At 38.5% G+C, this 26,829-nt stretch overlaps 1 protein-coding gene across 5 annotated transcripts in view; it reads right to left on the bottom strand.

Annotated features, from left to right (window-relative positions):
* The window catches only part of rpgrip1l (RPGRIP1 like), a 177,296-nt gene that overhangs the window by 54,732 nt on the left and 95,735 nt on the right, over positions 1-26,829 (bottom strand). For 3 of the 5 annotated variants that reach the window (XM_073069985.1, XM_073069986.1, XM_073069987.1), the window contains exons 17-21: positions 24,323-24,671; positions 22,505-22,689; positions 18,215-18,295; positions 8,626-8,727; positions 781-904 (exon numbers count right to left, since the gene is read on the bottom strand). In XM_073069985.1, coding sequence (XP_072926086.1) covers positions 781-904; positions 8,626-8,727; positions 18,215-18,295; positions 22,505-22,689; positions 24,323-24,671 — 841 coding nt within the window. Of the gene's footprint in view, positions 1-780; positions 905-8,625; positions 8,728-18,214; positions 18,296-22,504; positions 22,690-24,322; positions 24,672-26,829 lie in introns of those variants that run through there. The other 2 variants (XM_073069988.1, XM_073069990.1) reach the window with 2 other exon arrangements.

Raw genomic sequence — 26,829 nt, 5'->3', positions numbered from 1 at the left:
TGCTAATCAACTGGATGGAGTGTTCACCAAAATCTTTAGCCTCTCACTTCTGCAGTCTGAGGTACCCACCTAATTCAGCAGGCTTCAATTATACTGGTGCCTAACATAATAACTTGCCTCAATAACTATCGTCCAGTAGCACTTACAACCACTGTGATAAAGTGCTTTGAGAGGTTGGTGATGAAACATATCTGCATGAGAAAGAACTTGCAAATTTGCCTGACAACAGGTCAGCAGCAGATGCCATTTCATTGGCTCTTCACTCAACCCTGGAACATCTGGACAGCAACGATGCTTACACCAGGAATGCTTCCATTGACTGTAGCTCAGCATTCAATACTGTCATCCTCAATAAGCTTCAAGACCTTGGCCTCAATACCTCCTTAAGTATTTTGATGGTGAAATTCTCAATGATGTTGAAGGTAGTGGTTAGACTCTCTTGTCTTAGAGATGCTAATTGCAAGATAGTTGTATGGTGCATTAGTACTGGCCAATTATCAGCCTATGCTTGAAAGTTAATTTGATATTTCTCCATGTAGGAACACAGCTGGAGAGGTGAGAAAATCTGCCAGTCAGCTGTGCACGAATGCAACAGATAGATGACTGATTCTTCAATTGGTAGGGTATCTCAAGATACCAATTTTGCAAACATAAATCACAATAGCATACATGTATTGAAAATAAATTATTTTATATTCTTTCATTCAAAGTGCACAAACTTGAGGCCATTTTGTGGAATCCTGTAAATAATCTGCAAACAAAATTAATATTAATACTTACCTTGGCCAGGTTCAGGTGCATCTTTTGTATTAGTTGCTCCGGAAATTGCCAGACTCACTTCTGATGAAACTGCTGAGCTTTCTTCTTCATTTTCTTCATTTTCTATTTCTGTGCCTGTGACATCCTGTGTTTATAAACATGTTATTTATTACATATATATTCAGAACAACACAATTTTATTACACCAATTAGCCATATTTAAGAAAATGAAAAGATGGACTCTTAGTTGAAATGCAGTAAAATTAGATTATTTTATTATATTTATACAATATGTATTATTTTCTACAATGAAATTTCTATAAATGCAACATTACATTAAAATGTAATCCTGTACTTAATTCCAGAGTTATTTACTGATCGAAAACTTAACAATTCAATGAAATTCTGACAAATTAAGTATATCAAAATTAACCGATTCCTGTGAAAGCATGGGTATTTAAAACACAGTAGTGGATATTTATCCTTTTGCATCCTATCATATGTGGTAACATTTTGAAAGTGACATCTTCAAGATCCAACGTTGATAACTCTTTATGATAAATTTTAAAAATGTCAGTAATAAGACGTGATTTAACTATATTTGTTTGTAGCCAGCTTTGTAAATAAAGCAATGGGCCAATGTTAGTCAGATGCTAAAATTTTTAAAATAACAAATCTAAATACACAGGTCCACATTATTCACATGGGATAGGTGCTAGAAGTTCCTGCAGATAACAAGAAAATGCAGATACCGTTCATCAGTTGTTATGTTGGTGGCAGAATGCTTTATGACACTGGCATATGCGGCAACACTGGCAGGCTGCTTCCCAGTACATCCTTAGGTGTGGTTGTTGTTAACACAAAGAACACATTTCACTGTAGGTTTTGATGTACATATGATAAATAAATCTGTATCAGTGGCACATGCAATTGGGAAGCTTTCTTGATATTGTAAATCACTAGCAGAATCAAAATTAGTATCAAGTTTAATATCACTGATAGACATTATGTTGTGAATTTTGTTGTTTTGCGGCAGCAGTACAGTGCAATATTTTTTAAAAAACTATAATTTACAATAAGATATAAGAACAAAATTATTGAGGTAGTGTTCATTGCTTGGTTCATTATCTGTTCAGAAATTTGATGGCAGAGGGGAAGAAGCTATTCCTAAAATGTTAAGTGTGTATCTTCAGGCTTTAGTACCTTCCCTGTGACTGGATTGCAGTAATAAGAAGAGAGCTTGTCCTGGGTGATGGGTGTCCTTAATGATGGATATCAACTTTTTAAGGTATTATCTTTTGAAGATGTCCACAATGCTGGGCTAATTAGTGCCTATGATGGAGCTAGCTAAGTTTGCAACCTTCTTCAGCTTTTTCTGAACCTGTGCAGCAAAAACTAATGGTTGCCTTCACCTCATAAAAGGAAGGTTTATTTTGGAAATAATGAGATAACCGGTGTTACAGAAAAGAATATCTTAGCTTTGACTTATGAATCAACCTATGCAAAAGGAGAGGGGTGGACAGGAGGCATTAGGGATGCAGAGTCAGGAGACAGTGTGGTGAAGTGGTTGTGCAGATGTAAAGATAAAGAAATAGTGCTCAAAGAACATAGGTGCAGTGCAGAAACAATCTCCAAACAGTACATTTACACTCTGGACAGCACTATGGTGCAGTGGTTAAGGGCGGCATGGTGACATTTGGTGGTACAGTTAGCCCACTCGCTTCACAGCACCAGTGATCACCAATCAGGGTTCGATTCCCGCCATTGTCTTTAGGGAGTTTGCATGTTCTTCCCATGACTGCATGGGTTTCTTCTGGGCATTCCCATTTCCTCCCACATCCAAAGGATGTACGGTTAGGATTAGGGTCAGTAAGTTGTGGGATGTTATGTTAGCACCCAAAGCATGGTGACTCTTGCAGGCTGCCCCCAGGACAATCTTTGCTGATTTGTTTTGATGCAAATGACGTATTTCACTGTATTTTTCAACGTTTCAATGTACATATGACAAATAAATCTAATCTTTTTATTTTATTTGGATTTACAGCTGCTCAACTAAGTTAAGACTTTTACCCATTTATCAAAATTTCTACCAATCAGTACTCAACACTTCAATCAAGAGCTTCACCTTTAAAATATTTTTTTCTAAAATACTTTTAATTTTTTTGCTTTAATTGGGTTCTTTTGGGTTTCTTGCTTTGTGGCTACCTGTGAGCAAGTAACTCAGAAGGTTGTATAATTTATACATTCTTTGATAATAAATGTACTTGAATCTTCAATCTCACTCTTTTTAGGAACTGCTGCATGTTTCTCATGTAGCTGCAATTACAGTACAGTTGTTTCTGTATGTTTCTAGAAACTTCTTCGTTTTCTGTAGCAGATGTCACACAACTTGAATCTGGCTATTGTGTAGGTTAATTGCTATCACTGGAATTTTTGATCATCTCTTGTCTGAGTATGAGATGACCATGACCCCTTTTTCTTTTGTCTTTCTTTCTTTGTTCATGTAAATTTGGTAACATTGCTAGTAATAACTTTTAAGGCTGATTTATACTTGTGCGTATGGGCTATGCCACAGCCTACACCGTAACCCTGATTTTCACTTCTGCATTGCTCTATGCTGTAATGAGCATGCATTGGTGTGCGCCAAAATGCTAGTTGGCGGTGAGGTTTCTATGCCACTGTGTTGAGTTTCTTTGTGAGAGACATGGATGAGGAAATGCATTTCAAACATTTTCGCACGTTGGCAGGTACATTTGACGATTTGGTTCATCTAATTCGCATCGGTGCACGCACAGCCAACAAACATGGTGGAGAAGAAGGAACCGGAAAAGCATAGGAGGAAATGCGATGCTACCAAGCGGACCAATCACCAGTCATTGTGGTCTGCGTCGCCGCGACGTGTGAGTAACTTTTCTGGAGAGGTGCACGTCACCCTACAGCGTAGGGTACGGCGTAAGTACTGCGTAGGGTATGTGGTCCCTACGATGTCGATGTGACGCACAAGTCTAAATCAGCCTTAATGCCTCATTTTTGATTTCAGAATCAGAATCAGGTTTATTATCACCGGCATGTGATGTGAAATTTGTCAACTTAGCAGCAGCAGTTCAATGCAGTACATAATGTAGCAGAGAAAAAAAAGTAAAATAAAAATAATAATAATAAATAAACAAGTAAATCAAATACAGTATGGGTATATTGAATAGATTTAAAAAAGAAACGTGCAAAAACAGAAATACTGTATATTAAACAAAAAGTGAGGTAGTATCCAAAGATTCAATGTTCGTTTAGGAATCGGATGGCAGAGAGGAAGAAGCTGTTCCTGAATTGCTCCTGAGTGTGTGCCTTCAGGCTTCTGTACCTCCTACCTGATGGTAACAAGAGAGAAAAGGACATGTGCTGGGTGCTGGAGGTCCTTAATAATGGATGCTGCCTTTCTGAGACTCCGCTCCCTAAAGATGTCCTGGGTACTTTGTAGGCTAGTGCCCAAGATGGAACTGACTAGATTTACAATCTTTTGCAGCTTCTTTTGGTCCTTTGCAGTAGCCCCTCCATTCCAGACAGTGATGCAGCCTGTCAGAATGCTCTCCACAGTACAACTGTAAAAGTTTTTGAGTGTAATTGTTGACATACCAAATCTCTTCAGACTCCTAATAAAGTTCAGCCGCTGTCTTGCCTTCTTTATAAATACATCGATATATTGGGACCAGGTTAGATACTCAAAGATCTTGACACCCAGAAACTTGAAACTGCCCACTCTCTCCACTTCTGATCCCTCTATGAGGATTGGTATGTGTTCCTTTGTCTTACCCTTCCTGAAGTCCACAATTAGCTTTTTCGTCTTACTGACATTGCTGTGGCACCATTCCATTAGTTGGCATATCTCACTACTGTACGTCCTCTCGTCACCACCTGAGATTCTACCAACAATAACAATGGTTGTATTGGACTTTCGAAGAATCTCTGGATCATAAAAGCATCAGGATCCAACAAGTTTAATCCATTTAACAAAAGTATGAAAATCAGGATGTGGAATTAGTAAAGACAACATGAAGACAGATGACCAAAATTGAAGGGAACTTACTAAGCACGAACCATAAAGGAATGATACCAGGTGCTCTTCAATTCTCTAACTACATAGTAATAAAGAACAGGAAAAGGCAATAATTTCTTGTGTGTTACAGGAGGCATACCTTAATCTAATTCTCCCTGTCCCAACAAGTGAGGAAGCATTAGTGGATCTGGTTTAGGAAGATGCACTTGATGAAGTGAATCAAATGCTATTGGGGGAATAATAAGTGAACACTGATCAAATGCTAAAAAATTATAATGTATCACGAGGCTTGAGCTGGACCTCCTTAGACCATATGCAGTAGATTAGTAGGCAGCCTTTAATGTAGAGATGGTTTGGGTACATTCAAGTTCCAACCTGAACATGAAATGAACAACCAGAATCTTGTTGATGAACGAGAAGGAGAACAAAGTGTGAGGTTGATGATACATGTGAGAACAGGGATGATAACAGAAAGCTCAACAGGTGAAAAAATAAGAAGGTGAGAGCATAATTAGGGTTAAACATAAAAAAAGAGCCCAAAGATTTTTAGTCACGAACAGCAAATAGCAAATAGGTAGTAAGGCGTCAATAGAAACTATTATGTTAGAGACCAAAACTGACCCGCCCTTTATTCTGGCAGTAGTAATTATTTTCTTGTTTTGCAGCAGTGCACTGCATTGTCCATATTTGAGCTTTTGCAGCAGGTCTTCTCAAAGCAAACCAGATACATTTCCACTGGCATGTTTGATGACCTTGAATCTAGAACCCATTAAGTACCTGCACAACAGGCCTGCATTCAGAATAGTACTGTTACAAATAATACTCAATACCATACCTGCTGTAACCCCACCATTTTCTGCAATTTGACCTATACTGGAGAAGTCCTTCAGTATCCAGGTAAGCAAGTATTACGTCTCATAGAAATATACTGAGTGGAATCATAACTGCTAGATGCTAGAGTCCATTATTAAAGATGAAATAGTGGCATATCCAGATAGCAGTGATAGGATTGGGCCGAGCCAGCATGGACTTACCAAAGGTAAATCAAGCTTGACTAATCTATTGGAGTTTTTCGAGGATGTAACCAGGAAGTTAGACAAGGGAGATCCAGTGGATGTAGTGTACCTCGATTTTCAGAAGGCATTTGATAAGGTCCCATATAGGAGATTGGTGGGTAAAATCAAAGCTCATGGCATTGGGGGGAAGACATTGACATGGATAGAAAACTGGTTGGCAGATAGAAAGCAAAGAGTAACGGTGAATGGGTGTTTCTTGGAATGGCAGGTGGTGACTAGTGGGGAGCTACAGGGCTCGGTATTGGGACCACAGCTGTTTACAATTTACGTCAACGATTTGGATGAAGGCATTGAGAATAACATCAGCAAGTTTGCTGATGATACTAAGCTGGGTGGCAGTGTGACATGTGATGAGGATGTTAGGAGAATTCAGGGTGACTTGGATAGGCTGGGTGAGTGGGCAGATACTTGGCAGATGACGTTTAATGTGAATAAGTGTGAGGTTATCCACTTTGGGAGTAAGAACAGGAAGGCAGATTATTATCTGAACGGTGTAGAGTTAGGTAAGGGAGAAATACAAAGAGATCTAGGAGTCCTTGTTCATCAGTCACTGAAGGTGAATGAGCAAGTGCAGCAGGCAGTGAAGAAGGCTAATGGAATGTTGGCCTTTATTACTGAGGGAATTGAGTACAAGAGCAAGGAAATCCTCTTACATTTGTACAGGGCCCTGGTGAGACCACACCTGGAGTATTGTGTACAGTTTTGGTCTCCAGGGTTAAGGAAGGACATCCTGGCTGTAGAGGAAGTGCAGCGTAGATTCACAGGGTTAATTCCTGGGATGTCAGGACTGTCTTACGCAGAGAGATTAGAGAGACTGGGCTTGTACATGCTGGAATTAAGGAGATCGAGAGGGGATCTGATTGCAACATATAAGATTATTAAGGGATTGGACAAGATAGAGACAGGAAATATGTTCCAGATGCTGGGAGAGTCCAGTACCAGAGGGCATGGTTTGAGAATAAGGGGTAGGTCATTTAGGACAGAGTTAAGGAAAAACTTCTTCTCCCAGAGAGTTGTGGGGGTCTGGAATGCACTGCCTCGGAAGGCAGTGGAGGCCAATACTCTGGATGCTTTCAGGAAGGAGCTAGATAGGTATCTTATGGATAGGGGAATCAAGGGATATGGGGACAAGGCAGGAACCGGGTATTGATAGTAGATGATCAGCCATGATCTCAAAATGGCGATGCAGGCTCAAAGGGCCGAATGGTCTACTTCTGCACCTATTGTCTATAACTGCCTAGAAGGACACACCAGAACTTGACAAGATCCAACATTAAATGGCTCTTTTCCTAAAGTCCCTCATTCTTTCTCTTTATGGACCAGGACTGATCTAGTTCCATTCTGAAAGCCACAATTGAATTGGCCTGAATAATTTTATCATGCAATACATTCCATATGCTACCACAAATCGCATAAAAATGTTACCTTCAATTGTTTTGACAATTTCAAATTTTTTGCTGTGGCTCTTTATAGCTTCTCCAAAGGGAACTCATTTCTTTCCATTCATTCTGTTTAGGTCCCTCATTATTTTGAACATCTCTATAACATGTTCTCTCAATCTTCTCTGCTCTAAGAATAATAAGTTTTTTTTCCCTCTGTCATCAGTGGACATTGTGGTTCTGTTGTCAAATAAGTATATAAGCACCAAGAAAAATTCAAAAGAATAATGCCACTTTTTTAAAGAAAGACCCTATTCATAATTTATGCCTATATCTAGAAAAATCATTGTGCTAATAAGACACCACTGAGGGAAGAATGGGAAGAATTTGGTATTAGAAACATGGCTTGCACTCCATTTCAAAGGTTTGAACTATTGGCTATGATTTAGTGCTCTAACTTATGAGATACAGTTGTTTATGGAAGCCAAATAAAACTTCCTCCATACATCAGTCTGAATGGAAATAGCTGCTACATTGAGGAAACCTCTTTTGTGGAGGGTAGGGGGGAATCAAATATGGACTTTGATGCTCTTGTTTACAGATGCAAAATGTGTTAAAAAGATTCAATTTGATGTGGTTATCTCTGGATTTCTAAAGGCACCCTTGGTACACTCATTGCAATTATTGCTTGGATAATATTCAGACATTAGTAGAAAATGCTGAAAACTGGTGCTGGATCTTTTGTGGGTACGGATTATGATAATCAATCAATGGCTGTTCTCAAAAATTTTGTAAAGAAGCATGCTTTGCTCCGATTGTCTGATTCAGCTGCAGTTCCTTAAAGAAATACTATACACAGGCATCAAAAATAAACGATTCTTCCTTTTAAGCATTTATGACAATAGCAGCAGTTCCTGTGGCTACATGAGATGCACCAAGGATGGACTGAAATTCACCATCCTCTTCCTCAACTGCTGCTGACATTGTGTTTGTTCTCATTTCTCACAATCTCCCTGCATGCTGTTACTCGGGACAGGATTTCTAAACACACTGAGAGTTAAATGATCCACTTTTGATGAGCTGCCTCTGGATACCCCTCTGGCAACAAAGCTCAACAAAATGAAATTCAAGGCTCAGTAAAGGATAAGTTACAGTTTTTATCACTCCATGTTTATCACTTATCTAGAATACTGGCATGCACCATTCACCATTCTCTATTTAAGTGGAACATCCAGTTAAGATAAAGAGAGGATGATGTGGGTTCAGATTATGGTATGGCACAAAAGGAAAATAAACACTCTGCTGACAGACTATATATTACATAACTCTGCTCAGGATAATAATATTTTTTCCCTCATACCTGACCAGTAACTTCAGGCTCTGATGCATCAATTTTCATCTTATTTGAGTTACTTATGAAAGGAGAATCTTGAACATCATACCCAATTCCTTTTGCTGTTGGCTGCAAATTAACAAAACCAGCTGTGACAAAGATAACAAAGATACTTTTTTTTTCTAGCTTTCAAGTTAAATTATGGGATCTTAAGGAATTGCAATGGAAGACATAATTTAAAGAAAAGACAGCACTGAAGTGAAGAAAAATCTTTGCTATTGATATTATACCAGGCCATATTATGCTAGGTCTGACATTCAATTCATGATCACCCAATCCCCACCTTCCCTCTTTGAAAGTCCAGGGCTGTATCAGCTTTTTCTGACTGTGTGACTCCCAGCGGTGTAATTCTCAGACTGGAACTGCAGCCAGTACAATATATTGTATATTAAATACTTAGAGGAAGGAAACTGATGTACCATAGCTAAATTTTTAAATAACATAATAGTAGACAAGAAGGCAAGCTACAATGAGGATACCATCAGGTTACAGAAAGTAGCTTTTTCCCCAGCCCAAACTCAATTTTGAATGCATTCCAAGATCATTTCTACTTTTTTAGGTCCTCTCTTCATATCCATGAAAACACCACAGAAATTATTTTTGCAAATTTGATGAACAGCTGAAAACTGGATAGCAAAGTAGATGAAAGGGGACTTTATCCAAAAGCATTAACTTTCTTCATCAACATGTGTGTAACATCTCCAAATTGCACTGAAGTTACTTGCCTAGACTAGTCTGAGGGCAGCTTGTAGTCCATAACCTCGACCACCAAGAAGGAGATTAATGGGAGCATTATTACCTGCAGATTCCCTCCCAAATTCTACCGCTCTGTGACTTGGAAGTAGATTGCAGTTCTTTTGTTCCTACCATATCCAGATACGAGAATATCTCTTTCAAAAGCATTGCAGTAATATCTTCATTTGAGAGAGAGCAATGGTTCAAGAAATTATGCACACCATCCTTTCAAGAACAACTGGGGCTGGACAATAAATGCAGGGCTTTACAGTGTGGCCAAAGTATTGAAAGGATGAATAAAGAACACATAAAAACATAAATGGAAGGAATTCAAATAAACTTTGGTAGGTACACAAGATTCTGAACATCTCAGAGTCAATAGTACCATGTAGGTATCAATGACATGGGTAGGACAAGTGACAAGGTTCTACATAAGAAGTTCAGGGAGCTAGGTGCTAAGTTAAAGAGCAGGACCTCCAGGGTTATGATTTCAGGATTGCAACCCGTGCCATGTGCTAGTAAGGCCAGAACTAGGAAGATTATACAGTTTAATATGTGGTTCAGGAGGGAGGACATAAAATGTTTGGATCATTGGGCTCTCTTTCAAAGAAGGTGGGACCTGTACAGAAGGGATGGTTTGCAGCTAAACTGGAGGGAGACTAATATCCCAGTGGGAAGGTTTGTTAATGTTGCATTGTGGGCTTTAAAATAGTATTGCAGGGGGATGGGAACTAGAGTGCCAGAATTGTTAGTGGAGAGATTGCGTATGCAGGTGTTGGTAAGACCTCACAGTTAGGAATCAAAAGGTTGAGCATGGTATGATAAAATCGAAAAGGATGAATACAGGACTGGAGGCGTTGTATCTGAATGTGAGCAGTATATGGAATAAGGAAGATGAATTTGTAGCACAGTTGCAAATTGGCAGATATAATGTTGTAGGCATCACTGAATCGTGGCTGAAAGATTACAGCTGGGAGCTTAATGTTCAAGAATACACATTGTATCAAAAGGATAAGCAGGAATGCAGAGGGGATGGTGGTGCTCTGTTGATAAAAAATGAAATAATTAGAAAGAGGTGACAGAGGGTTGGAAGGTGTTGAATCATTGTGTATAGAGCTAAGGAACTGCAAGGGTCAAAAGACCCCGATGGGAGTTGTACACAGACCCCCAAACAGTAGTGGTCTACAGGATGTGGTCTACAAATTACAATGGGTGATAGAAAATGCATGCCAAAAGAGCAATGTTACAATAGTCATGAAGGTCTTCAGCATGCAGATAGATTGGGGCTGGATTCCAGGAGGAAGAATTTCTAGAGTGCCTCTGAGATGGCTATTTAGAGCAGCTTGTGGTTGAGTCCACCAGAGGATCAGCTATTCTGGATTGGGTGTTGTGCAGTGAACTAGAATTAATTAGACAGCTTAAGGAAAAAGAATCCCCAGGGGAAATTGATCATAGTATGATCAAATTCACCCTGAAATCTGAGAAGGAGAAGCTAAAGTCAGATGTACCAGTATTACAGTGGAGGAAAGGGAATTACAGAGGCACGAGAGAGGCATTGGCCAGAATTGATTGGAAAAGGACACTGGGAGGTATGACGGCAGAGCAGCGATGGCTGTAATTGCTGGAAGCAATTCGGAATGCACAGGATATATATATCCCAAAGAGAAAGAAGTATTCTAAAGGAAAGATGACACAGCCATGGCTAGTGAGAGAAGTCAACACCAACATAAAAGCCAAACAGAGGGCATGTAACAGAGCAAAAGTTAGCGGGAAGTTAGCGGATTGGCAAGTTTTAAAAAAACAACAGAAGGCAACTAAATTGCCATTACGAAGGTAAAGATGGAATACAGAAGTAAGCTAGCCAATAATATTAAAGAGGATGTCAAAAGTTCCTTTAGATACATAAAGTGTAAAAGAGAGGTGAAAGTGGATACAGACCACTGGAAAACGATGCTGGAGAGATAGAAATGGGGGACAATGAAATGACGTACAAACTGAATAAGTATTTTTCATCTGTCTTCACTAGCAGTATGGTGGAAATTTCAGTGTCAGGGGGCATGAAGTGCGTGAAGTTACCATAACTAGAGGGAAGGTTCTTGGGAAACTGAAAAGTCTGAAGGTAGATAAGTCGTCTGTACCAGATGGTGTACACCCCAGAGTTCTGAAAAAGGTGGCTGAAGAGATCGTGGGGGCATTAGTAATGATCTTTCAAGAATCGCTAGATTCTGTAATGGTCTGGAAGACTGGAAAATTGCAAATGTCACTCCAGTCTTCAAGAAGTGAGAGAGGCAGAAGAAAGGAAACTATATGCCAGTTAGTCTGACCTCAGTGGTTGGAAAGACATTGGAGACAATTATTAAGGATGAGGTCTCAGGGTACTTGGAGGCACATGATAAAATAGGTCATAGCCTCCATGGTTTCCTCCAGGGAAAATCTTGCCTGACAAATCTGTTGGAATTCTTTGAAGAAATAACAAGCACGATAGACAAAGGAGAATTGGTTGTTGTGTACTTGGATTTTCGGAAGGCCTTTGACAAGGTGCCACACATGAGGCTGCTTGACAAGCTATGAGCCCATAGTATTACAGGAAGATTCTAGCATGGATAAAGCAGTAGCTGACTGGCAGGGAGCAAAGAGTGGGAATAAAGGGAGCCATTTCTAGTTGGCTGCCGGACACTCGTGGTATTCCACAGGGGTCTGTGTTGGGACTAATACTTCTTACATTATATGTCAGTAATTTGGATAATGGAATTAATGGCTTTGTTGCAAAGTTTGCAGATGATATGAAGATAGGTGGAGGGGCAGGTTGTTTTGAGGAAGTAGAGAGGATACAGAAGAACAGACAGATTTAGGAAAGTGGGCAAAGAAATGGCAGATGGAGTACAGTGCTGGGAAGTGTATGGTCATGTACTTCAGTAGAAGAAATGAAAGGATTAACTGTTTTCTGAATGGAGAGAAAATACAAAAAACTGAGGTGCAAAGGGACTTGGGAGCACCTAAAGGTAATTTTCAGGTTGGCAAATGCAATGTTAGCATTCATTTCAAGATGACTAGAGTATAAAAGCAAGGATGTAATGTTGAGACTTTATAAAGCACTGGTGAGGCCTCATGGAATATTGTAAGCCAGGTTTGGGCCCCTTATCTTAGAAAGTAAGTGCTGAAGCTAGAGAGGGTTCAAAGGAGGTTCACAAAAACAATTCCAGGATTGAATAGTTTGTCACTTGAAGAGCGATTGATGGCTCTTGGGCCTGTATTTACTAGAATTCAGAAGAATGAGGGGTGACCTCATTGAAACCTATTGAATGGTGAAATGCCTTGATAGAGTAAATGTGGAGAGGATGTTTCCTAAAAGATCATAAGACATAGAAGCAGAATTAGACCATTCAGCCCATTGGGTCTGCTGCACCATTCCATCATGGCTGATCCCTGAGCCCACCCAACCCCATACATTTGCATTCTCACTATATCTTTGATGCCCTGACTGATCTGGAAATGATCAACTTCTGCCTTAAATATATGTATGGACTTGGCCTCTACTGTAGTCTGTAGCAGGGCATTTCACAGATTTACTACTCTCTGGCTAAAAAAATTCCTCTTTGCTTCTGTTCTAAAGGGTCACCCCTCAATTCTGAGGCTGTGCCCTCTAGTTCTGGATATCCCGACCATAGGAAATATCCTTCCACATCCACCCCATCTGTCCTATCAACATTCAATAGGTTTCAATTAGATCCCTCACCCCCCCCCCCCCACATTCTTCTAAATTCCAGTGAGTACAGGCCCAAAGCTGCCATACGGTCCTCATATGTTAAACCCTTTTGTTTCTAGAGTCATCCTCATAAACTTCCTCTGGACTCTTTCCAATCACAACGTATCCTTTCTGAGATATGGGGCTCAAAACTGTTGACAATACTTCAAGTGTGGCCTGACTAGTGTCATATAAAAGCTCAGCATTATTTCCTTGTTTTTATATTCTATTCCCATTGAAATAAATGCCAACATTACATTTATCCTCTTTATAAGACTCAACCTGTAAATTAATCTGCGACGAGTCTTGCACAAGGACTCCGAAGTCCCTCTGCACCTCTGATATTTGAACCTTCTCCCCATTTAGACAATAGTCCACACTATTGTTCCTTTTACCAAAATACATTATCATACATTTCCCAACACTGTATTCCATCTGTCACTTTTTTGCCCATTCTTCCAATTTGTCTAGGTCCTGCTGCAATTGCATTGCTTCCTCAGCACTACCTACCCCTCCACCTATCGTTGTATCATCCGCAAACTTTGCTACAAAGGCATCAATTCCATTATTTAAATTATTGACAAACAATGTGAAAAGTAGTAGTCCCAATACTGACCCCTGTGAAACACCACTAGTCACCAATAGCCAACCAGAAAAGGCCCTTTTTATTCCCACCCACTGCTTTCTGCCTGTCAGCCATTCCACTATCCATGCCAGTCTCTGTCCTGTTTCATCATAGGATTTTATCTTGTTAAGCAGCTTCATGTATGACACCTTGGCAAATGTCTTCTGGAAATCCGAGTAAATGACATCCAGAGCTGCTTCTCCTTTGTCCACCTGCTTGTTACTTCCTCAAAGAAGTCTTAACAGATTTGTCAGGCAAGATTTCCCCTCACAGAAACCATGCAGACTTTGACTTATTTTATCATTTGTCTCCAAGTACCTAGAAACTTCATCCTTAATAATTGACTCCTACACTTTCCCAACCACTGAGGTTGGGTTAACTGGCCTATAATTACCTTCCTTTTGCCTTCCTCCCTTCTTAAAGTGTGGAGTGACATTTGCAAACTTTCAGTCCTCTGGGACCATGCCAGAATCAAGTGATTCTTGAAAGATCATGACCAATGCATTCATTATCTCTTCAGCAACCTCTCTGAGGACTGAGAAGTAGTCCATGTGGTCCAGGTGCCTAGCACTTATTCCTTTGTAATAGTAATGGCACTCACTCCTGCTCCCTGATATTCACAGCCCTCTGGCACAATGCTAGTGTCTTCCACAGTGAAGACAGATGTAAAGTACACATTAAGTTCATCTGCCATTTCTTTGTCCCCCATTACTACTTCACCAGCATCATTTTCCATTGGTCCAACATCAGCTGTCACCTCCCTTTTACTCTTTGTATAACTGAAAAAACTTCTGGTATTCTGCTGATATAATTAGCTAGTTTGACCTCATATTTCATCTTTTCCCTTCTTATAGCATTTTTAGTTGCTTTTTGTTAGATTTTAAAAGCTTCCCAATCATCCAACTTCCCACTCACTTTTGCAACCTTATATGCCCTTTCCTTAGCTTTCTGCAGTCCTTAACTTCTTTTGTCAGCCATGGTTGCTTACTCCTACCATTTGACTTCTTCTTCTGTGGGACATATTTATCCTGCACCTTGTGAACTATTCCCAGAAACTTTAGCCACCTCTGCTCTGCCCTCACCTCAGCCAGTATCCTCCTCCAATCCACCTGGACAAACTCCTCTCTCATGCCTCTGTAATTCCCTTTATTCCATTGTGATACTGATACATGTGAGTTACGCTCTCACAGATCCACCGAAAGCTACAGCACAGAAACAGGCCCTTCAGCCCATCCAGTCCATGTCGAACCATAAAAACTGCCTTGTCCCATCACCCTGCACATGGACCATAGCTGTCCATCTCGCCCATCCATGTACTGATCAAAACTTCTCATAAACATTGAAATCGAAATGGCATCCACCACTTGCTCAGGCAGCTCGTTGCACACTGTAGTTTCCAGACGTTCGACAAAAGTTTAAATCTGTTTTATTTATTTACCTATCTATTTGGCAATAAAACACGGAGTAGGGCCTTCTGACCCTTTGAGCCACACTGCCTCTGCAACCCTCGACAATCCTGAAAAAGCCGATCGTCATCATGGGACAATTTACAATGACCAATGAACCCATCCAGTACGTCTTTGGACAGTGGGAGGAAACCAGAGAACTCGGGGAAAACCCATGCATTCCATGGGGAGGACGGACAGAGATTCCTTACATATGACACTGGAATTGAATTCTAAACTCCGACGCTCCAAGCTCTAAAAGTGATGTGCTTACTGTTACGTTAACATGGTAACCATGAATTTATCCCACTAATTGGAGAACGATGATGTCTGCAGACTCCCCCTACTCTCTGGAGATGGCCCCACCACTGAAAAGAGTCTGGGGACGTTGAAACTCCTCCGGGTCGTATCCAGAATGGGGTCAGTGGGCAGATCAGTTCTGTAACCCAACTCCAAGAAGTTGGCAGTCCTCCACTAGACTCCATGATGATACAGGACCATAGAGTGGTCTGAGTGACTGTGGAGAGACCACGCAGGGAGATGGGGTTTGTGTTAATGTTCAGGCCGTCTGAAGAGATCCGGGTCATCAGTTTGACCCTCCCCCAAAATAACCAAGCCCCACTGATTCTGAGCCCGACCCTACAAATTCACCCTCTCAAATTGGAGGGGGAGTCTAAGACCAGAGGACACAACCTCAGAACAGAAGGGCATCCTTTTAGAATGGAGATAAGGAGGAATTCCTTTAGGCAGAGAGTGGTGGATCTGTGAAATTCTTAGGCACAGGCAGCTGTAGAGGCCAATTTTTTATGTGTACTTAAGGCAGAATTTGATATATTCTTGATTGGTCAGGGAATGAAGGAATACGGGGAGAAGGCAGGAGATTGGGGCTGTCAGGAAAATTGGATCAGCCATGATGAAATGGCGGAGCAGATGTGATGGGCCAAATGGCCTAATTCTGTTTCTATACCTTTTGGTCTTAAGGTCTATGGTCTAATTTCAGTAATCTATTGTATACTCCTCCCCCACTCTCGATATCCTCAAGATTCAAAACTGTTTAATGCCATTTCCAGTACACAAAGCATAAAAGAGAACAAAATAATTATTATTCCAGATCTGATGCAGCACAAAAAACTCATTAAGATAAAGAATACCATAATTTTAAAAACACAATAAATATTAATACATTGGATTAACTTATATACTTAGAGCATTGATTGACAAAATGACGTTAGGCACAGGAGTGTCTATACATTAGGTGACTGACAGGAAATGATAAAGTAATGGTGGTGGCAGGTGTGGGTTATTGGGTGGAGGAGTTGATCAGCCTTACTGCTTGGGGAAAGTATCCTAACAATCAAATTTATGTTCAGATGGATTCCTTGCATTTGAATTACAAACCTGACTATCACTATGAGCATAGTATAAGAAAACTAAGAATTTAAATTAATATTTCAAGCGAGAACAAAGATTAGTAGATTTTCTTCTCACAGAACCTAAGTGAAAAGGACTATCAGGCAAAGCTGTTCACGAAAATCTTTCAAAATAAGTTGGATAAATTCAGGCTGGAGACAGGATTTGCTTGCCAAAAGGTAGGTTAAGAACAGATGATAAAACACTTCATGGAAAAGAAAATAATATTTTCTGGTTTCCAGGGTGCCAAACATTGCCTTGAAACTATAAAATCAAGTCCAGATAATGGAGAAATGGCATTTGCTTTACAACCTCAGAGCTGCAATGAGTACGCTGAAGTTTCTCTATCAATATTAAAATGTTGAAGTTGATAGAACAAAATTTAAGTAGAAGTTTTATTGGATAACAAGTCCTTTCCTGTTCCATCTCCTCTCATATTCCCAGTTGCATTTGTTGTTGCTATTCCAATTGTTATGAGGGAGAAACTAATTTACAATCTTCAATAATATTTTTCACCACTCTTTCATAACAAAATGAAATATGAAATATGTCAGATGTTTTAATTAGGTTCTTAGATGTGTTCATTATTAATTCTTTACCTTTCTAGCAATAAAAAATAGTTGTTTTGACAATGGGGAGTATTATTACTTCACCTAGGCCCTATAGCATAAATTTAATAGAATTCATTCCCACTGATTTATTATACTTCTCAATCTGTGTGTTGCCAGTTTCAGGATTCCAAATTTTGATTAAGAAGATCCTTTCTTTTTACAATATTTTTATTCAGAAGAAAAAACAAGATTTACAGAGTGCAACACATAGATACATCTCAACATAACTTGTGTACATTCATATATTGTAATAAAATTGATCAAAATGTTATAGCATAACACATAAAGGTATACCACTCTGTAATCAAAAATTTAAAGATAGGTCATACATCATAAAATAAATTTTTTATATAAAAAAAGTCAACCCCCTACCAACTACCAAAGAAAAAAGCTGATGGATGATAATGGATAATTAGAAAAAAAAACATATTCGCTTAAGAAGAGAAGATAAAAATATACATAAAAGTCTGTGCACTGTTAAACTTTATAAATTGGAAAAGTACTTTAGGAAAGGTCCCCAGATATCATAAAAAGATTGTTTCGAATTTAAGACTGAGCAGTGGATCTTTTCTAAATTTAAATAAGACATAATATCACGTAGCCATTGAAGGTGTGTAGGAGGGGTAGACTCCTTCCATTTAAGCAAGATTGCTCTCCTTGCTAAAAGAGAGGTAAAAACTAAAACCTGTAGGTTAGGAGTATTTAAAGTTATATCTTCATTTGTAATAATACCAAACAAGGCAGTAAGGGGATTTGGGTCAAATTGGACCCTAAAAAGTTGTGAGAAGGTATGGACTACTTCCCACCAAAACTTGTCTCTATGTATTCAAGTTCCAACTGTTACATTTATTTAACTGTATAATTAACAATTTGGAATTTCAGCAAATTGCCTGAAAAATGTAAAATTCTGGATATGTGAGGAAAAGTCTAAATAACAGAAAAATGCTACAACAATTGCTGATCAAATTATATAATAAATACTTACTGAACTCTCAGCAATCTTTCCATCATCCCATGATACTCTTCTTACTTCTTGTTTAACTGATTGTTTTTTGAGTTTCATTGCCTGAAATAAATGCCATGGAATCAGTCTTCAAAAAATTACTGCTTGATTTCTCTGGAAATTTCCTTCACTTACCTCAATATTTCCACAATTTTAGTTCCCAACTTATCAGCATAGATATTGCAATACATTGTACTTTTCTTGATCTCTGTCAATTATATGCTTGACAGATTCTTAACAGGGGTTTAAAAGCAATACATTGGAAACTGTCTTGTTGATATTTAACATAAAGAGATGCCATCTACCTCTTGGAAGCAGAAAAAGCAGATTCAGTGACTAATTGGAGAGAAGCTGACTCTTCTGGAATGCCAAATGAGAATGCCACCTGAAACACTGGTGCTAATGTTTTTCTAAATATTTCCATACATAACCATCACATCATGCCTTCCCCTCACCTCACACCCCCAGATGGAAAATTCCCAATTAAAGATGAAGTATTGCAGACTGCTGGAATGGTGAAATTCTACAGCTCTTTGAGGAGGTTTTAGATATTTTAGCAAGCATAAAGTTACATAAACTCCCAGGGACTGATGAAATGTTTCTCAGGCTGAGGTAAAAGGCAAGGCAAAATATTGTCTGGGCTCTGATATATTTTAAGACCATAAGATATAGGAGCAGAATTAGGCTATCCAGCCCATCTAGTCCAGTTTGCCATCCAGTCACGGCTGATTTGTTTTTCAAACACATTCGCCTACCTTCTCCCTGTAATCTCCTTACCAGTCAAGAACTTATCAATTTCTGCCTAAGCACATGCAGATGACTTGGCCTCCACAACACTCTGTGGGAATAAATTCCATAGATTCACTGCCTTTTGGCTGAAGAAATTCCTTTTCATTGCAATTCTAAATTGACATTCATTCATTCTGAAGCTGCATCCTCTGATCCTTGACTCGCCTACTAATGAAAACATCTTCTCTATGCCCACTCTACTCAGGCCTTTCAGTACCTGGTAGGTATCAATGAGATGTCCTCTTATGTTTCTGAACTCCATTGAGTACAGGCACAGAGACATCAACTCCTCATAAGTTAAGCCTTTCATTCCTAGGATTATTTTATGAACCTCCTCTGGACTCTGTCAAGGCCTGGCACGTCCTTCCTTAAATACGGTATCCAAAATTGCACATTCAAAGTGCTTGCTGATCTGTGCAAACATGTAGACATGGTGCCAGGCACAGAATCTTCCCCCATACAGCCTGCACATTGGTGCCTTGTTTACTTTTTTTTAAAAAAAACCTTCACTGGCATTAGATGACTGGAAAAACAGCAAATGTGTCACCTCTAATCAAGAAGTGTAGCAGGGATAAATAAGTCAGTTAATTTGTAAACCAAATAGCCTAACATTACAGGTAGCAGAATTATTGGGGAAAATTCTGAGGTACAGGATTAAGTTACTCTTTGAAAGGCAGTGAGTGATCAGGGATGGTCAGCATAGATTTGTTAGTGGGAGAAAAATTAAATTTAGATTTTTGAAGAGGTAGTGATGAGGTTATTGTGGTTGATGTGATCGATATAGACTTTAGGAAGGCTTTTGTTAAGTTCCTACAAGGAAGTTTGGTCCAAATAGTTACAGCCCAAGGGATCCAAGTTAAGCTGGTAAATTTACTTAGCGTTAGGAGACAAAGAGTGAGGGTTACTTTTGTGATTGGAAGCCAGTGACCAGTGTTGTACCATAAGGATCAGCACTGGGATGCTTGCTATTGTTATGTATCTTAACAACCTGGATGTGAATAGAGAAAGTGTATTAGTTAGTTTCCAGAATGCACAAAGATTGGTTGTGTTATTGATAGTAAGAAGAGTTATCTAAGCTACATGATATAGATGAGCTAATAAGTTGGGCAGAACAATGGTAGATGGAATTTAATTCCAAAAAGTGTGAAGTGATGTATTTTCGATATGTACAATAAAAGTAGGAGATAATTCATGAATGGTAGGGTCCTAGAAAGTATCAAGCAAGAAATAGACTTTGGGAAACAAGTGTAAAAGTGGAAATACAGGTAGATAGGATATTGAAAGAGATGTAGGAGCAGAATTAGGCCATTTGGCTCATCGAGTTTGTTCTGCCATTTTATCACAACTGTTCCATTTTTCCTGACAGCCCCTATCTCCTGCCTTCTCCCTATATCCTTTCATGCCCAGACCAATCAACCTCTGCCTTAAATGTACATTAAGACTTGGTCTCCACAGCTACCACTGGCAATGAATTCCACAGATTCATCATTCTCTGGTTAAATAAATTCCTCCATATCTCCGTTCTAAAAGGACATCCCTCTATTCTGAGGCTGTGTCCTTTGGTCTTGGACTCTTCCACCATAGAAAACTTCGGCTCCATGTCCACTCTATCAAGGTATTTCACCATTTGATAGGTTTCAATTAGCTCACCCTTCATTCTTCTGAATTCTAGTCACATGGGGATACTTGTCTTCATTAGTTTGGGCAAAGAATATAATTGTAGGTACAATTCAGTAAAATATTTGTTAATTCATAGGTGGAACTGTAGTTCTAGTTGCTGTTCATTTTAGAGTGACATGATTACACTGGAGAGGACGTAGAGATTTCACCACAATGTCGCCGGAACACTTCAGACATGAGGAATGACAGGGCAGGTTATATTTGTTTTTTTTAGGAGCAGAGGAGGCTGATGAGAGACCTGCTGCAGGTATAAATAGTAAGAACTCCTTCTCCTTGGCAGTAGCATTTAAGACCAGAGTGCATTGGTGTGAGGTAAGGAGTAAGAGTTTTGCATAAGATGTGGGAAAGAATTTTTTTCCCATCCAGACTGTAGTTGCAATCTGAAATACATTGCCTGAGACCAAATGGAGTGGAGCTCAGTGTAGCTGAGGGGTAGGGTAGGAAAATATACTGATTTTTTAATTTTAAACAATAATTGTAATTTTATGTAATAACCCTCCAGTTAAATAGAAAACTCCTACAAATTCTGGAAATCACATGGCTTCAAGACCTTTAGTAGAACGAGTCAATTTTAGAAAACAGGCAGGGTGAGGGGTATACTCCCATAAAATGTGAAAACTGTAATTTTTGGGATTTTTGAAGAAGTTACTTTTATTATCTCCATTTTATCTGATAGAGAGAAATAAAATCAGTGCAAGCTTGAAGCAATTGATTTTAAAATTAAGTGACACCCTTAATAGAGCTTTGTGAAAAAAGGATCCTAATTCACCCAGTCATCTTTCCCTCCACTCACATTAAAACAGTTATTTATAGTTTGACTTGATAGTTTCATCAATATGTTAATATTTAACTATAATTACCTGTACCTCAACCACCTGTACTGGAAGCTCTTACAAATCTCACCCCGAAAATGAATAATTACCCCAAGACAAATTACAACACTGATGTTAGCAACATTATTTCCTTTTGCTCTTTACATAGAAAATGCCACTTACTTAATAGTAAATATATGATATAGAACATAGGATTGCAAGATGCTTTTTAATCAAGCTATTGATGCTTCAAAGAGTGGTGTCACAGAAATTGACCCAAACAACGACCTTCACAATTCTTGAGATCTAAGTGAGACAGAACTTCGCTATGGATGGTCCCAAGCTTGGCTGTGAAAAGAAGAGAGGTGGGCATTGGGCTAGCAACCCCATCCTGTATAAACACAAGAGCTGCAGAAATGCCAACAGAAGCTTCAAACACCTCACACCTGCAAGAGGAAGAAGTTGAGCTACACCCTCCCAGGAAATGACTGAGTGGGCTTCTCTTAAATTATATCACTGCTGCTTAGATTACAAGCAATGGGGACCATCCATTGATACAAGAGCTAGATGAATCCCCTTAGAAATAGATTTCTATAGAGGATTCAGCATCACAGCAAATGCTCTGCTGGATCATCATCTGTTTTCATATCTTTTAGCCAGCTTAAACACTTTTACCAACAGGCCATCAGAAGAGAGTCTTAGGCTGTGCAAAACAGAACAACACATTATGCTAAGATTTGGCAATTCGAAAATAAATATGATAGTTATGCATGACTACAAATTTTATGAGTGCACAATACACTCCAAGCATCAATGGAAATTCTTTCTTAAGTTTCCATTTTAATATTTTTTCCTTAACTCTTAATCATGAAACAATACCAAGGAAAACATAATTAAGCTTAAAGAAAGCTCGTGGATACAGCAAATTTGATGCACTGAACTACTCGAGCAACATCTTGAAATAATAAAAAAAATGTATAAAATGAGTTACCATAACTGAATTCTCAGGTAGTTCCTCTTTCACTGGCAGCTTTTCTGGTTCTTTTTTTGCAAACACCTGTGCCTGATCCATTATCATTATTGATTCGTTTGGTGGGAAATATGAGATCATCCATTTTAATTCAACATTTATGGTGCCAATTTCTTGCTCTTCAGAGTTTGTAATTTGAAATGTACCTACAATTAAATGAAAATAGTGTACAACAAAGAGACTACATTGAAAGGGGATAACAAATTACTTTTAAAGTTTCAGAAAATACTGCAATGTTTCAAGACTTTAGATAGTGATTTTCTGCAGGTCTGTCAACAGAAACATGCAACATTATTTCACATTGTGCAACCAAATGTTACCCTGTGCTCTTGAGATAGTCAATTATCAACAGAACCTCACTGAGGTATAATAAACCATCTGATTTTTTTTGTAAATGAATAGCAAGATATACTTGCACTACTATTTTTTTGTTTACACCTATCAATAGCTAGTTTCAGGGCAACTTTCCTGGTATCTTGGAACTTAATACACCCGTGCTTTATTGGTTTGAGATTGTTGCTAGTGCGGAAAAGCTATTCGTTAACTTAATAAGTACAAAGGAATGGTGCCATGCCAATTATGCATCAAATTATTTAAGTAAAATAGTAACATTACTGGACATGAGGTAACAGATATCTATTATACAGGTTCTTATGTCTCTTGACTGCCTGATCAATTGCCAAAGTCTGCATTCAGTAAGCCTCTCTATTATTTAGCATTTTGTTGGTTCATGTGTAAGGACTTTGCGATTACTTTTGATGATAGCTCTAGAAATTTTATATCAGAGCTTCATTCTGTTTAATTTTATTAATTACAGAAGCTCATCTTTTCCAAAGAGATGTCATAAATTAAATGTCTTAAATAAATTGGCTGTCCTGTGTCCATTTTGTTATTGCATTTTAACACCTACCATAATATTTGAGGATAAACACTATTTCTTGAAAAATGTCTACACAAACCCTTCTAATGCATCTATGAGTTTCAGTTTTATAAACCTTCACTCTTCTATTTCAGTAAGAGCTTCAATTTTTGGGTTGAAGTCCCTTTTCCTCTCTGTCTATCAATTCTTTTTCTTATGGTCTCTTGTGGGATTTTTAAGACTCTCTGTAAAATTAAGTTGTACAGTAGCTGTTTTGTCTTTATACTTCTTTAGCAGCTTCTTTTCCTGGATAGAGTGTCATTTAAAGATCTTGAACATGCTGTTACTGGATTATATGCCCACATTTCCCTATTTCAGAATCAGACTTCATCACTTTTTTTAATCTGTCAAAACTTCATCTTCCATTTTAACAATACCTTATGGTCCAAGTTCATATACTTACAACTCTTACTGGATATATGTTTTTATCACTTATTACATCTATTAGATGTTACAACCTCATATTCTTTTCCATGTTAGTATGAAATTCAAAGAACTTCATCTACTATTAATGGGCTAAAAGTATTCAAGTCTCCTTCATATCCTGTATTTTAGAAGTAGACGAATACTTCTCTGTTATGCATCAGAACTCTGTCTCCTATTTTAACATTATTTGTGGCCTCATTTTGTACTTGTACAATTCTTGTATGTGGTTATTTGCTTTTACTGCATATTTCTCTTTAATTTTTCAATCATAGTTACAGGTACTGATTGTGCCAAGTTCTCAAATTAAAATTTATCCTGAATTACCCACAATGTAATTATTGGCTTACTATCAGCAAATTCTAAGATGGAGAAATTGTATTAATAATAGAAAGTTACATTTTTGAAATGAAAACTATGTTTTTTAAAGTTATTACCTGAGATGTTCTTGTTATGAGCCAGTGGGATAAGTGGGATTTCAGCCTTTCCCAGATAGGAAGGATCAGTAGGATCTGCATCATCAAATACGTAAATGAGCAATGATTCTGACTTTAAATACCGATCAAGCTCTGCATTCATTGGTACATGAAATTGCATGTGATCATCAAACTGTGGATTATTACTGATGGGAATGATGGCAGTGTCATGGTCAGAAAAATCAAAGAATTTGTAGACCACATAAGGATTTGGCTGAGCATCCTTCCTTTTGTGTTGCAGATTGTGACAAGACTTGATAGTTACGTGAAGATCATTCATATTATCATCTGCCAGAGATGCAGAAAGTGCCTGTGGGATCAGTGAGAAATATTTTAATTGAATGCATGGAGATACCAAGACTGAAATGTTGCCTGCGAATTTAATTCAGAATCTGTTGAAATTTGGTGCAACGCAACCCTTGGATCCAAGTTAATTTTACTCCCTTTCGAAGGCACAAGGGGTGTAAAACAGATTATCCAACTAATCTTGTTCTATTCTTATCCAGCAGGTTTATATAAAAATGTTTCTGTAAACTTTGCCACAATAATTTTCATGTTCAAATCAACACAAGATAAAGGCAAAGGAAGAAGAATAATGAAACAAAGGAATTCAAATTTCACTTGACTACATAAGGAAGTTTGAAATGCTGGGCCTTTTTAGGGTATTAGTCAGACCACATTTAGAGTATTGTGAACAGTTTTGAGACCCATATCTAAGAAAGGATGTGCTGGCATTGCAGAGGGTCCAGAGGAGGTTTACAAGAATGATCCTCAGAATGAAAGGGTCAACATATGATGATCATTTGATGGCTCTGGGCCTGTACTTGCTAGTGCTTAGAAGAATGGGGTGGGGAACTCATTGAAAGCTACCGAATATTGAAAGGCCTACATAGAGTGGACATGGATAGGACCAGAAGGTAACCCTCAGAATAGAAGGACATCTGTTTAGAACAGAGATGAGGAGTATTTTTTTCACCAGAGGGCAGTGAATCTGTGGAATTCATTGTCACAGATGGCTGTGGAGGTCAAATCATTGGGTAGATTTAAAATGGAGGTTGATAGGTTCTTGATTAATAAGGGTGTCAAGGGTTATGGGGAGAAGGCAGAAGAATGAGGTTGAGAGGTAAAATAAATCAGCCATGATCAAATGGCAGAGCAAACTCAATGGGCCAAATGGCCCAATTCTGCTCCTATGCCCTAAGACCTTATGGTCCAACGTGGCCCATTGTCAGGTGTGTCTCACAAAACAGCTTGTAGTAATGATCAAGCAATCTATATGTGCTTGTAAATATTAGCTAGTACCAAAACTTCACTGGGAAACATTCCTTCAATTGCTTCAAAGTATAAAAATATGTAATAACATTATTATAGCAGTTATCCAGATATAATACTCAATACAGCTTAAAGTTTTGCAAAGTATGCCATTGAGCTATCAACACTACAAAGATATTGGACCATTGCATTTTGGACCATGAACTGCATTGCACATAAAACCAATTATGAATTATTTACATTGTTATGTAGAGAATTAGGTCCTCATGGATCAGCAGGAAAAATAAATATAAAACTATCACGATTAAGCCTTCAATTAGAAGCTCAGTTAATTTATGAAAACAAAATAGTTCATGATAGCACCATTTTTAGGTAACCTACCCCTCTTAAACAGAGGGAACCATTTTAGCTGAATATTGGAATTTGCTGAGTATGTGTTCAGAACTTGCTGCTGTAAGGATCCTTGTTATGTTTTGTAGTTCTATTGGTAAAGACAATCAGAAGAGCAATGTGTTGCTCCCAATAGGATGGAATTGAGCCAATGATAGTGTTACAGTGAAGATCATGCAGAGTATTACACTTCGGGTAGTAGCAGTCATATTTCAAAATAGGTTTATGGCATGAACAGCATTGCTAACAAAATGGAACAGCTCTTAGAAAACAATCTTGTACTGTATTGCTTTTCTTTCCAGCTGAAAACCAGCTGTGACCTCACCTCTTTTAAGCCTTTACCCACATCCCTTCTTTATCCTAAGATTAATATTCCACGACATCCATCTTCTGCTTCTCATATTCTGTTTGTATTTAGTTATTTCCAACTGCTTAAGATACTTATTGGGCTGATATAAATATGTGTTTCAAGATTATTTGAAGGACCCATTAATTTATACATGTCAACCAGTGGGAATCTGGCACACTGTACAGTTTGAACCATTGTAGATTGTGCACAGGCTGCCACAATATTCCAGACAGCAAAGGAACAAGTGGTGTGTACCTTCAGTGAAGACCATGGCTTGGAACCATAAGAGGCATTGCTGATTATATTGCAGAAGGCTTATATTGCTGCCATATCTTCCTGTTTTCCAGTCACAAGAACTCAATTACATGGGATTGGTGAGACTCACTTCTCTCCTATGTTCTACTCATTGGCTTAGTCTCAACAGTGGTAAGCAAATTGAAAAAGAATATGCTGTTCT

Source organism: Hemitrygon akajei, chromosome 17 (genome assembly GCF_048418815.1).
Source record: "Hemitrygon akajei chromosome 17, sHemAka1.3, whole genome shotgun sequence".
NCBI classification, from domain to species: Eukaryota; Metazoa; Chordata; class Chondrichthyes; order Myliobatiformes; family Dasyatidae; genus Hemitrygon; species Hemitrygon akajei.
This window is presented reverse-complemented; position numbering and strand designations above follow the sequence as displayed.